Consider the following 13,540-nt stretch of genomic DNA (forward strand, 5'->3'; position numbering starts at 1 on the left):
CTCCGCTCACTCACCCACCACTCATCTCCTGCTGTGCTCCTTACAGGCCGCAGACTGGTACCGGTCCATGGCCCGGGGGTTGGGGACCCCTGCTCTAGGTGGTATTGGTGGCAGTAATGGGTTTATGTGTGTAGGTACAGGTACAGAGGGCAGCTGCTGTATTGTATCAGTTCTCTAACCCTATGTGACAAATTATCCCCAAACTTAGCACCTTAAAGCAAAAAAAACATTCTCTCACAGTTTCTGAGGGTCAGGAACCCAGGAGTGATTTAGCTGGTCTGGTTTGAGGCCTCTCATGAGATTCAGCAGTCAAGCTGTGGGCTGGGGCTGCAGGTATCTCAGGGCTTGACTGGGGCTGGAGGAGCTGCTTCCAAGCTCACTCACATGGTTGCTGGCAGGAGACCTCAATTCCCTGCTAGCTGGCGGCCAGAGGACTCTGTGGCTTGCCATGTGGGTCTCTCCATAGACTTCCTGAGTATCCTCTCAATTAGCTTCCCCATAGGAAGTGGTCCAGGAGAGTGCACATGCAAGACAGCAACCTGTCTTTCTATAACCTAAGCTCAAAAGTGACTTCTGCTGTATTCTATTCTAAAGCAAGTCCAGCCCACACTTAAGGGGAGGAAAATAAAGCTCTACCTTTGGAAGGGAGGAATATAAAAAAAGTTTGTGGATATATATATATATATATAGTTGATTTACAGTGTATAAATTTCTGGTGTACAGCAAAGTGATATATATATATATACCAGATTCTTTTCCATTATAGTTTATTACAAGATATTGAATATAGTTCCCTGTGCTATATAGTAAGACCTTGTTGTTTATCTATTTTCTATATGTGTCTTTCTATTAATCTCAAACTCCCAATTTATCCCTCCTTCCTCTTTCCCCTTTGGTGATCATAAGTTTGTTTTCTATATCTGCGAGTCTGTTTTGTAAATAAGTTCATTTGTATCATTTTTTTTAGATTCCACATATAATATGATATCCTATGATATTTGTCTTTCTCTGACTGACCTCATTTAGTATGATAATCTCTAGGTCCATCCATGTTGCTGCAAATGGCATTATTTCATTCTTTTTAATGGCTAATACATATACATACAATGGATATATACATACACACACCACATCTTTATCCATTCATCTGTTGATGGACACTTAGGTTGCTTCCATGTCTTGGCTATTGTAAACAGTGCTGCTATGAACACTGGGATGCATGTATCTTTTCAAATTAGAGCTTTTGTCTTTTCTGGATATATACCCAGGAGTGGGATTGCTGGATCATATGGTAGCTCTATTTTTAGTTTTTTAAGGAACCTCCATACTATTCTCCATAGTGGCTGCACTAATTTACATTCCCACCAACATTGTGGGAGGGTTCCCTTTTCTCCACACCCTCTCCAGCATTTATTGTTTGTAGACTTTTTGATGATGGCCATTCTGACTGGTGTGAGGTGATACCTCATTGTAGTTTTGATTTGCATTTCTCTAATAATTAGCGATGTCGAGTATCTTTTCATATGCCCGTTGGCCATCTGTTTGTCTTCTTTGGAGAAATGTCTAGGTCTTCTGCCCATTTTTTCATTGGGTTGTTTGTTTCTCTGTTATTGAGCTGTATGAGCATTTGTATATTTTGGAAATTAAGCCCTTCTTGGTCTCATCGTTTGCAAATGTTTTCTCCCATTCCGTAGGCTGTCTTTTCATTTTGTTTTGTTTATTTTGTGCAAAAGCTTATAAGTTTTAAGTCCCATTTGTTTATTTTTGCTTTTATTTCTATTTCCTTGGGAGACTGACCTAAGAAAACGTTGCTATGACTTATGTCAGAGAATGTTTTGCTTACCTTCTCTTCTAGGAGTTTATGATGTCATGTCTTATATTTTAAGTTTTTAATCCAGTTTGAGTTTACTTTTGTGTATGGTATGAGGGAATATTCTAACTTCATTGATTTACATGTGGCTGTCTAGCTTTACCAACACCACTTGCTGAAGAGACTGTGGCCATATTTTTAAAACCACCACATTTATGACACAAGTTACCTAATCTAGTTTAGTCTTTATGTTTATGACATGTTACCTAATCTAGTTTAGTCTTTAGTCTATGTCAGAGGTCAGTAAATGTTTTCTGTAAAGGACCAGATGGTAAATATTTTAGGCATTGTGGGCCAGACTGTCTCTGTGGTAACTACTTAATTCTGCCATTGTACAGCAAAATAGCCATAGGCAGTACATAAGCAAATGAGCATGGCTCTGTTCTAGTAACATTTATAAAAATAGGCATTGGGGTGCATTTGGCCCATGGGCTGTAGTTGGTTGATCCCTAGTCTACAGCTATAGAGGTTATTGGAAGTACAGCAAACTTGTTTCCTTGCCATTAGAATCCTATTTCAAAAGAAATTTCATCCACATGGCATGGCTGTCTAATCTCCCACCATCATGTCTCTGCAGCTTGATATTTAGTGGTGAGATAATAGGAAGACAGAAAGGCAACTCTGATTTAGGTGGAGAACACTTCAGCACAAAGAATTCCAGTCCTTGTCTTTTGGGAAATAGGAGGAATAGGAGTGTAAAGGAGAAGAGCTGATTCGGTGTGACAGGGACAAGAGAGTGTCTTCATTGCATTTAATCACTGCAGTTGAAATGAGGAATAAGTCTGAGAGGAGATGCTTTTCAGACAACTGGAACCATGGGGCTAGACTCAAGGTGTGAGTTACAGGATCTATCTTTACAAAGCTCCTGCAGCTCTATGGAGCCCTGAGGTCCCCAAAGGAGTGATTTTACAGGGGAAGAAAGACTTGCGAGTACCAAAGATGGGGGAGAAGATGGAAGCTGCTTATAGAGAGCAGGAGGGAGTATGTCAGGGATAACTGAACTTGAGAGCTAGAAGGGACCTCACCTCACACTGTGGGGTGGGGGTGAATATTTATTTTTTGCGATATTCGTAAATAAACTTTAAGTGATTATTTCTAGCTAACATAGGGTTAAACATGTAAATTCTTACAACTGATTTCCTCTTCCTTGTTCCTTAGGTTTGATTTTGCAAATACTGACTTGTTTCTCAGGGCCATTTAATATTAAGCTTATTATCTGATCAAGTCAAGCAGAGATGGGGCTGAGAATTCCAGTTTTCCTTCATGTTCATTTGCAATGGAGTTTTTAACTTGTATAAGGTAGATAATTTCCTGCCTAAATCATATATTGTCCTGAAGAAGATCAAACTATTAAAAAGTTATATTTATTTTTTTAAGGCCTGAAACACAGCTACTAAGTCGTTATTTTAAAGTTCAATTTAAAAGTCAAATCTTATCAATCTCTTTAGTGAGATGTGCTTCGGAAATGAAGAATACTCTGCTGGTAAATTATTTCTCAAAGTGGTTTGTTTTTGCTTTCAAGCCAGCACGTGGCCTATGATGACCCTATTTGGGTAACTGGGAAGAACATCAACACTCCTTTGTTCCGTAAAGCTTTTCTCCTTGTTATCCTGAAAACATATATAAAAAGAGTGAAAAATTTTTTAATTTTGCTGCAACTTCCTTTGTGATGATTTCACTGAACTTAAAAAACTTATTTTCATAAATAATTCTTAAGCATAAAATAACAACATGGGGACAATGTTTTCTCTTTTTAAGGTGCTCATAGCTGGGAGCAGTACAAAGACTTGGAACTTCAGACATCTAGCTTCTTAACTTGTGATGGAAAGTGTGTAAATTAAATGTCAAGAGGATCCAGTCAGACTACCTACAACCCAGAGATGCAGGTCAGGAACTGAGTGAGTACTGAATACTGCCACTTCCCTGAGCTGAATTCATCCCTGTCAGGTAAGATGCTAAAAAGTTCAGTCTTTCCAAAAACATATGTGAACTATTCCAGTTTTACTAATAACTTTATTTAAATAAGAAGACACAGGAACTTCTATACTGAAAAAATACAAAACAAAAGCCACACATTTCCTTGTGTAAAGCCATATTGTATGGTAACTCGAATACTGTTCAGCGCAGTGGCTAGAATTAAACAGTACAACTATATACAAAATTTAAACAATTTCTGACAAATTTCTACAGCTGGATGTAGGATACATTTGAGCTCAACAACTTCTGGGAAATTTACATGGCAAAGCATAAGCTTTAACACATTTGGTTCAAAACTTTAATATATGCTAAGAACAAATGTACAACACAATATTTAGTTTTCTCATGAGAAAATAAAAGCACATGTCACTATAAATATCGTACATCAGATTTCATTACCAAAAAAAGCATATTCAGTCCATCGTTCAGAAACTAATATTGATACTATTGCATCTTATTTGGACAAAAGCAGAGCATAAGATCAACACATTATGTAATGCTAAACCAGATATCAGAAGTTAATGGAGCTCATATTTATCTTACAGAACTAATATTTTCTCCCTTTAACCATAATCTACAAAATATAGTATTTTCATCAAGGCCTGAGATTATTAGGGTTAAAGGTGTCTTCTGCTGAATAGATTGTTTTAAAAGGTTCCCCTGTGAAAATGGCGAAAGTAAACTGAGTCCTTTCCCATGACAGTCTCCTACAATATAACACTGACTAATTTAAAGGAGCCAGAATGCACCTTCAGGAGAGAATATTACTGCAAACTTTGGTGGAAAGAAGATAATTGGGATCATGACAAAATAATACACAGAACACATACACACACAAACATACACACACATATATATATCATTTGTTTTAAAAAAAATCAATGGTGTTGCTTTCTTCTTTATCAACTCTTCCTTCTTCAACCTTAGAAAATAAAACAAAGAAAAACCCAGGAATGACTGAAAGGAACTGAAACGTTCCTGTAACTGTAAGCACCTTGTTCCCCTAATTCTTAAGAAAACTGTGCCATACACTTCAGGTGCAGATGAAACAGTTTTATTGAACTGAAAGCAATGGAATAAAAATACAGAAACTTCCCTTTGCTTTTGAATACTCTCTTTGTGCTGCAGAAAACAATGTCTGAAGTTGGGCTCTTCCTCTGACCAATCAGGAATATCTAGGGCTCTCTTCACACTTAGAGAAGTTAGGTTGAGTCTGCAAGTTCAGGGCTCTACTTGGGTTTATGCTCTACTTCGTGCATCCAAAATGTGAACAGAACTGTTCATGGTATTATTATGAGAGGCTTGAACGAGACAGCTTCAAACTACTGCATTTGTAAGTCACCACATACCCTGCTTACTTATGTTGAATTCTGAGACTCACATATGCTCTCTCTGTGTGAATGCAGCTCACGCACCTGAACTGCTTGAGGAAAACAATAACCAAAAGTGTGTCATTTCCTAACCTGAAAATTTCCAAAAGAGAAACTAAACATTAATATGCCTTTTGATAGAACAGTAGTATTTCATGACCCTGATGGCCAATATAAACCAAAAAACTTCAGCCATCCCCCTGTGAAACTGCCCTGGTCCTGAAATTAGACCTAGACATTCTTGTCTTTAAATTCCACACACACAAGGTGGAATGTTTTTGTACAGCCTAGTACTGGATACTTTATTTGCAACATTGTATCAGTCATTAACCGAGCAACACCTGAACTTGTAAAAAAAAAAAAAAAAAGCCACATTTACACATGTTGAAACAGTGAATGCAACAATTGTTTTACGTGTAACCACATGACAAAAGTGATGTCAGACACCACAGATTTGCTGGTTCTCCTCATGTTCACCCATGTCCAGGATTTCTGTTCTCCTAGGGTTGAATGCACTTCTTATTCTAAGAACGTGGAATGTAATGAGGAAAGGGAAATGCATAAAATAAGAAAAGGCAAAAGAGTGATGTTCCCTCTTTAGCTTTTTAGCTGTGAAATAGTTAATATCCCAATATGATATACATTCCAAGTTACCTGAGTTTAGACTTCAACTGAAGTACCTGAAGCTAGGCCATAGGGTGGGCACTGTGCAACTGTTGTGGCCATTTATTTATTTATTTTTTTGCATTGTATGTATTACAGAAGTTAGAAACAAACACCTGGATCAATTGTAAACATAATTCTGAAGTACAGTATTTTTCCATAGGACAAAACACAGCAAGACATTTTCTATTTAGACAGGCAACTTTCTGATATAGAGCTTATTTATACTGAAGAGTTTGGAACAAAACACAGGACACAGTACTAATCTGTCAAACATACTATGAAATGCATAGTCTCCACTTAAAATGCTGAATGATACACACATTTTTGCAAGCATTACTGCTTTCCACAAAAACTGCTGAATAGGAGTTCCGTCCCTGCCAAGATCAGTGTTAAGAGATACTTTATGATGCTGATAAGTATTCTGTTGGTGGTGGTGTCAGGAAGTTTGTCACTCCATGCAGATAGATGTCTGAGATCTAGTTCCTAATCCAGGGAACACAGGGTAGAGACCAGCTCCCCCTCTGCTTTAGATGATCACGTAGTTCTGAGCGGAGATGTGCTCCTCACCCTGCAGTTCCTGCAGGAGCTGCTGCGGCTGCTGGGATGGCTGTTGGACAGAGGCCTCTGTGGAGCCCGTCACGCTGGTGTCATCAGAAAGAGACGTAAAGGAAACCCGGGAGGAGAGCTGCTCCACGGTCAGGGTGGCCAGAGCTGAGCTCTGGCCAGAGTTAGGAGAGTTCTTGAGCATCAGGTCAGAGGCAGGTAGGAGAGGGCCTAGAAGTTTTACAGGACAGAAAGCTGATCCGGTTGGGATGAAATTAACCTTGTTTTTGTCAGGACATGAAAAGAGAGGGGCTGCGATAGGCTGGCGAGACCTAAAACCATAAAACAAAATTAGGTTTACAATCACTAAAAAGTTAGGCACTTTCTGAATTAATTGGAATTCTCTAAAACAGCTAAAATGTGGATGGCAGGGAATGAATTAAGTGTACACAGAGGGGTAAACATCTTCCATAGCACAAGTCAGCTGGCATACTACTGATGTACACAGCACTGAGGAGACATTTAAAACAAAAGGATTTTCAAAAGGACTGGGCAGACAGAATTTTTCAGAGATTAGTTTGCTTTCATTCATTTAGAACATGGATTATGTGATGTTAAAATGACCTTTTCCGTTAAGTATATTGGGAGAGGGATTACCCAATCATATATTTGGTTTTAAGCATTTCCTCCTTTTTCTGTATCTCTATACATACTTCTACTAACACAGATCAGGAAAAATAGTTTCAGTAGTTTCTTGATGAGTCAGCCCAACAGAACAGCGTCCACAAGCCCTTCCTCTCCTCCCCTGCCCGGGAACTAAGCCATCAACTCCTGCAGGACCCGTCTCTGTCCCCTTCTAGGTTACAAGAGTACAGCAGCCTCCACTAGGGCACCTGCACTGGGACAAAGAGATGAGTGAGTCCAAGAGCCACACGCTCTTTTTATGAGTTATTCTGCCAAGTATTTACAGCATGAACCTCTTTTACCTTTAAGTTCTATTTTATACGTACCGAACTTTCAAAAAGAAAAAAAAATCTGTGAACAGAAAGTCTAACTTCAATGAATACACATGCTAGATGTGTCTACAGGGAAGGAGACGAGTTGGTGAGTTCCCTCTGGCTTGTGGTATCACTGTCGTTAAGGCTAGCCACACATGGATATTCACTTTGCTGCTAAATGTCTTTTTCTTTTTAGCCATCTAAATTAATAGAACTTTTGAAAGGAAAATTCTTAATGATTAACAATAAATCTTTTAGGTAGTAAGGATGAATTTCCAAGTTTCTTTGTATTAGCATATTTCCAGCACACAGACTCTAATTCTTCTTCAATAAGATCTCTTTTGCCTATTCAACTCTCTTTTCATAATTTGCTTTTGAGACACATTATCAGCTGGATGGAGTAGTTGATTCATCTGTAATCAACTGGTCTCAGTAAAAAGCTTTACAGCTTTGCAGATCCCAGCTGACAGAAAAGACATTACTTACGCCATTTCCTCAAAGACCTTCACTCGCTCACATCCCTCTGGGGGCTCCCGTTTGAACATGTAGCTGTTGTTTGGTTTGGGAGATGAAGCATACTTGGGTAACGGTGAGCTACTCCCACTGTCTGTAAATTTAAAGCAGTTATATTAACTAGTGATTGAAAGCTCTTTTAAATTAAATTTGATTTCCAAACAAGCAGCCTCTTGCACAATTTATCCACTATTGCCCCTTGGCTTCCACCACAGAGCTTCCTTTACTGCAAAGCTGTTTCTAACATCCTTGTGTAGTACATATCTTATGAATAAAAGCTTCAATGCAATAGTAATCTGCCATACCACAGAACATAAAAAGCAGATATTTTGGTCCAGACAACTGCATTTTGAGTAAAGTAGAGCTGTAATCCTGAAAATAAATACATCGTTATGTATTTCAAAAAGGTAAATAAATGGGGTAATATGTATAGCCATGCAGAATTTTAAGAGATTAAATACAGCATTCTCTATATTTTCTCACTGTTCAACCAATTTAATTGAAAATTTTAATATGTGGAATAATCTTCATTATAAAAGTTCTTAGCAGAAATGTTAGTTTTACTAAACACTGTGAATAACATGTATGCAGGAAAAAATAGGCTTATAACACAATATACTTTTCCTTGGCCCACAATGAAAAAGATAATGTTCAGAATTTTGCCTTTAAAATGTCTATATAAAAGAATTTTTTGAGCACTATTTGTATTTTCGCTGCTGGAAGCACGAGGAATCTAAAAGCATCTCTATCTAACATGTTTTCTTCGTATTTTTGACCAAAAAGAAATGGTCTATTCATGAAAAGCCATAAAACCTATATGCAGTTTCTCCCTTTCCTACCTGGCAAAGGATTTTGGAAATTCATATCCACCAAAATATGTCATTATCTTTTTAAGATGCCAAGTTGTAAAGTCAGTAACATACCTTTATAAATACAATAGTCCTATTTAAACAAATTCTGACTTAATGCAAACCAATCCCCCATGCTAAAATACTAAGCACATGACCTATTGAGATGTAGTATTTTCGTATGTATTTTTTTTTTTTTGCGGTATGTGGGCCTCTCATTGTTGTGGCCTCTCCCGTTGCAAAGCACAGGCTCCGGATGCGCAGGCTCAGCAGCCATGGCTCACGGGCCCAGCCGCTCCGCGGCATGTGGGATCTTCCCAGACCGGGGCACGAACCCGTGTCCCCTGCATCGGCAGGCGGACTCTCAACCACTGCGCCACCAGGGAAGCCCTTTCTTATGTATTTTGAAAGATGGCATTAGTACCATAAATTTCAGGTGTCACAATTTTGATAAGTTGCTTCAGTTTAGGATACAGTACATGGTCCAACATTCAGAATCTGAGTAACAGGGAGGGTTTTTTTTAATCATCATTAATGAAGTATAATACACACTTAGAAAGTAGACCCTTGAGGCACACTTAGAGTGTATTTGGTGAATGATTCAGAGAGCACCTATGTAAGTCTTGGGCATGCAGATGTGTGCTTATATTTGAATATGGCTGTATCTCTGGCTGGGAAATCATTGCCTGCAAAATAACAAGGCCACATTACTGGGAAACCTAGAAAACCTCATAGTTTCTCCATCACTACTGTTACACATGTCCATACAGATTATGCATAGTCTCTTGGAAGGAATTAAGTCTTATAGTTACGTTGGGTTTCTTCAGACTTGAGGATTTTCTTAGACTCAACATTTATCCTATATTGCTTAAACAAATGGGAGGGAGGAGAAGGAATATTATTTTTTCTCTTAGGTAGATGCAAAACATCATTAACTTGACTAGAGTCTGAGTTTGCTGCTATTTGAGCTAGGCTAAACCAAAACGACTGGTCTACAATCAAAAACTGGTGGGAATGAGGTCTTGAATTCGGTATAATACCAAAAATACAGGTTGACCTTGCTTTATTATCCAAGTAACGACCAGCCATGCCAAGGATATACATGAAAAAGTAGCTATGGTGTGTAGTGCCTCCATGGAGAGGACTGGTGGTAACAACACAGCCCTACTGCACGCAGGATGGGCCTAAAACCATGGGCTCCATGCCTTTAACAAGCCTTTTCTGCCATCAGCAGGGGTGTGACCATGTCAGTAGTTAAGAATCCACCCTATTATCATGTAAGAAAAGTCATCTTGGCCACTCTTACGGTCTCCTGTGTTCTATTTCTTATTACACCATCAGACCTACCACATGATTTCTCTCATAACATTACTGATGGTTTCAAGGGACCTTCCCAGAATTGAAAGCTAGATGTGAGTTGGATAATCAGCAAAACTGTCTTCCTATAAACAGTCTACAATGAATTAAATGTTCAATGGTTTTTCTCCTTGAAATTTTTCTAATTTCCGAGGCTTATATTTTTACAGAGTTTTACCCACTTAAACATTCTTTTATTGGGGGCGGGGAGGAGGGTGACAAATGTTTAAACAAACAAACACAATATATTGCTATCCCAGAAAGATAGTATTCAGTGCTGTTATACTGCCTTGACTTTTCAATAAAAACTGTTTGTTGAGAATATATATATACATATGTGTGTGTGTGTGTGTGTGTGTGTGTGTGTGTATATATATATATATATATATTACATTTAATGTTTGGTGGTCTGGAAAGACAAAGCTTGAAAGAAAAAAATTTGGAGCCGTAAACAGATTTCTTAAATCTGGGGTTTTTTCTTCAGGTAAATATGCAATCTGATAGAGTGCAAAGAGGAACAGGGAATGGAGTTTCTGGGGTTTTAGCTGTGTCACTAGCTGTATAGTTGTATAACCTTCAACACAGCTGCCTCTCTAAGTTTCTATATAACTAAAGGAATTGCCATTCCTAACTCTGAAATTCTGTGATTTTTAAAAAAGGTTCTAACCTGCAAAAAAGGAACAGTGTACCAAAATATTTTTTTTTGCTTTACAAATGGCATGCTTTAAAAACAACTCCCATGAACAAACTATTCTACCCATTCCAAGCTTGGTTGTCTAACTCCTGCATTTAGAACTCTGTGTTGAGTTTAATAACCACATTTCATTAACAGAACATTATAAATGTGAGGTAAGCATGCTTGCTCAGGAGATTCAGGATGAAGTCTCATGGTAATCTTAATTTAATCCCTCCTGTTCACAAGCATGATACATTTTCTCATTCTGTTATCCCACAATAGGATAATAACTAGACATGTAATTGAGATTAAGTTAAATGTTACTTTATGTTCTTATAACATCATAACCAATGAAATTAGATGTGATGAATATAATTATTTACATATCTGTCTGCATTCATAACAGTTTCATCTATATTTATAACAGAATCACCCAGATCTCAAAAGAAAGAGTATGGAAAAATTTTATTGACTATTTTATTATAAAAGATTATACTTATGCATGTGTACCATATTTACGATTAAAATATAAGTAGTGATAAACATTTTAAAACACATCATAATGAACTAAAGCTTGGAAAAGTTAGAGATATTACTGAAGTCTGAAATTCCATATAGAAACAAGATTCATTAAACTATGTGTACTTTTACAGTTTTAGAGTTTTCTGAATTTCTCCTTATAAATGGCCTCCATTACTTCTGGTATGTTAAGTTGTATGGCCAATAATTCTAGTATAAAAAAATCATATATATTAAGTTGCTTCATTTATGTAGGAAGGTATGTAAAATCTCTGCCATGGTTCTTTTCTAGCCCTAAGTCTTTATACGTGCTTTATCTCCTACTATCAGATTACTTTATCAGATTAAGTAAAATTAATTCTAAAATAAGTAATAATAATTACAGGGTGGTGGTTCTTAACCCTGGTTTCACATTAGACTCATCAAAGATGTTTTAACAATACTATTAAATGCCAATGTTGAAACCTCACCCCTCAAGAGGTTCTGATTTAATTAGTCTAGGGCCCATTCCCAGGCATGTGCTGGCTGTTTTTTTTAGTAAAGCTCCCAAATGCTTTTGAAGTACAGCCAAAGTTGATAACCAATCATGAAAACATTAAAACACTGGTATGGAGTCAAGCCACCTGACTTCTGTCTAGGCCTAACTGCATGGCCTAGGAAAAATGTGATCCCCTTGTGTTTTGATCTATAAAATGGGAATAACTACTGATATGATGGCTGTGAAAAATGTGTACCTGAAACAGAATAAGCTCTCAATAAATACTGCTACAATAGTAGAAAGAACACATCATTCCTAATTCACAAATTAACAAAGGTGAACCATTCAGAAATTAAATGCCTATTCTACTTTCTTGGTAGAAGAGAGTAACAGAAATGTCATTTTTAATAGGTCTGCACACTAACTTTATTAAGGTATATAAAGGTAAGATTTTGTGTCTGGTGGGGAAGCCGAGTAACATTTGGAGTACCAGATTCTCCAGTTTATGACTGCCTAGTAGGAGCTCTGCCAGTTCATGATGGCATCTTTTAGCATATGGAGATCTATCATTCCGAAATTTTAAAACTAATGCCTAAAGTATACAGATTCTATAGATTCCTCTACATAAAAAATATTTTTTATTACATGTGTAGCAAGAGCCAGTAGAATGTAATTATTATTCTCTCTTTCAAAGCTAGAATAACAGGCTGAGAAAACGAGCATAGAGTTCAACCAACACTAAACTTAGTGACAAAGTTAACCAATTTAGAATAAGTTTATAAATATGAACTAAATGGGATCTAAACAGAATTGCTATTCTAGTATTAAAATTACTTCTTTTCCAGAAAATGTGGTATGTATACACAATGGAATACCACTCAGCCATAAAAAAGAACGAAATTTTGCTATTTGCAGCAACATGGATGGACTAGGAGGGCATTATGCTAAGTGAAATAAGTCAGACAGAGAAAGACAAATACTGTAGGATATCACTTACATGTGGAATTTAAAAAATACAACAAACTACTGAATATAACAAAAAAGCAGATTCACAGATATAGAGAACAAACTACTAGTGGTTACCAGTGGAGAGGGAAGTGGGTAGGGGCAATACAGAGATAGGGAAATAAGAGGTACAGACTATTAGATATAAGCTACAAGGATATACTGTACAACAGGGGGAATATAGTCAATATTTTATAATAAGTATAAATGGAGTATAACCTTTAATAATTGTGTATCACTGTATTGTACTCCTGTAACTTATATAATAGTGTAGAGTAACTATGTTTCAATTTAAAAAATTACTTTTTTGCATCAGGAAATGAAATTATCAACTATAGTGTAACTTGATGGTCTAATGAAATCAGGAGAAACAACTGTCTAGCGTTTCTTGACAACAAACTTTTGGAACCAGTTGGCATTACTGATTGTATTGAAAACCTGCATTTTCAGTGGAAAAAAAAAACTGTGGAAGAGTAAGGAGAACATTTGACTTTTACAAATAGTCTCTAATGTTCCTCTACAATTTCAAAGTCAACCTTTTATGAGAAGGTTACAAAATTTTAATAAAACAACACATCAGCTATAGCTAAGATCTCCCTTACATCAGCATTCAGCAAAGGGTAAGGAGAGAAAATGTAACATAATCCTTGTTACTTATATTTTTGAACTTTGTCTCAAATAAGACTGTGTTTTGAATTAATGGGACTTACATTCCAAATGT

General features: G+C 37.0%; 1 protein-coding gene across 2 annotated transcripts in view; it reads right to left on the reverse strand.

Moving 5' to 3' along the window:
* Window positions 1–3,863: 3,863 nt before the first annotated feature.
* The window catches only part of GLCCI1 (glucocorticoid induced 1), a 130,532-nt gene continuing 120,855 nt past the window's right edge, over window positions 3,864–13,540 (reverse strand). For both annotated transcript variants that reach the window (XM_081243390.1, XM_081243389.1), the window contains exons 7-8: window positions 7,911–8,031; window positions 3,864–6,758 (exon numbers count right to left, since the gene is read on the reverse strand). In XM_081243390.1, coding sequence (XP_081099516.1) covers window positions 6,410–6,758; window positions 7,911–8,031 — 470 coding nt within the window. In that variant the 3' untranslated portion in view covers window positions 3,864–6,409. The remainder of the gene's footprint in view (window positions 6,759–7,910; window positions 8,032–13,540) is intronic.

This window comes from Mesoplodon bidens (genome assembly GCF_964165515.1).
Source record: "Mesoplodon bidens genome assembly, chromosome: 9".
NCBI classification, from domain to species: Eukaryota; Metazoa; Chordata; class Mammalia; order Artiodactyla; family Ziphiidae; genus Mesoplodon; species Mesoplodon bidens.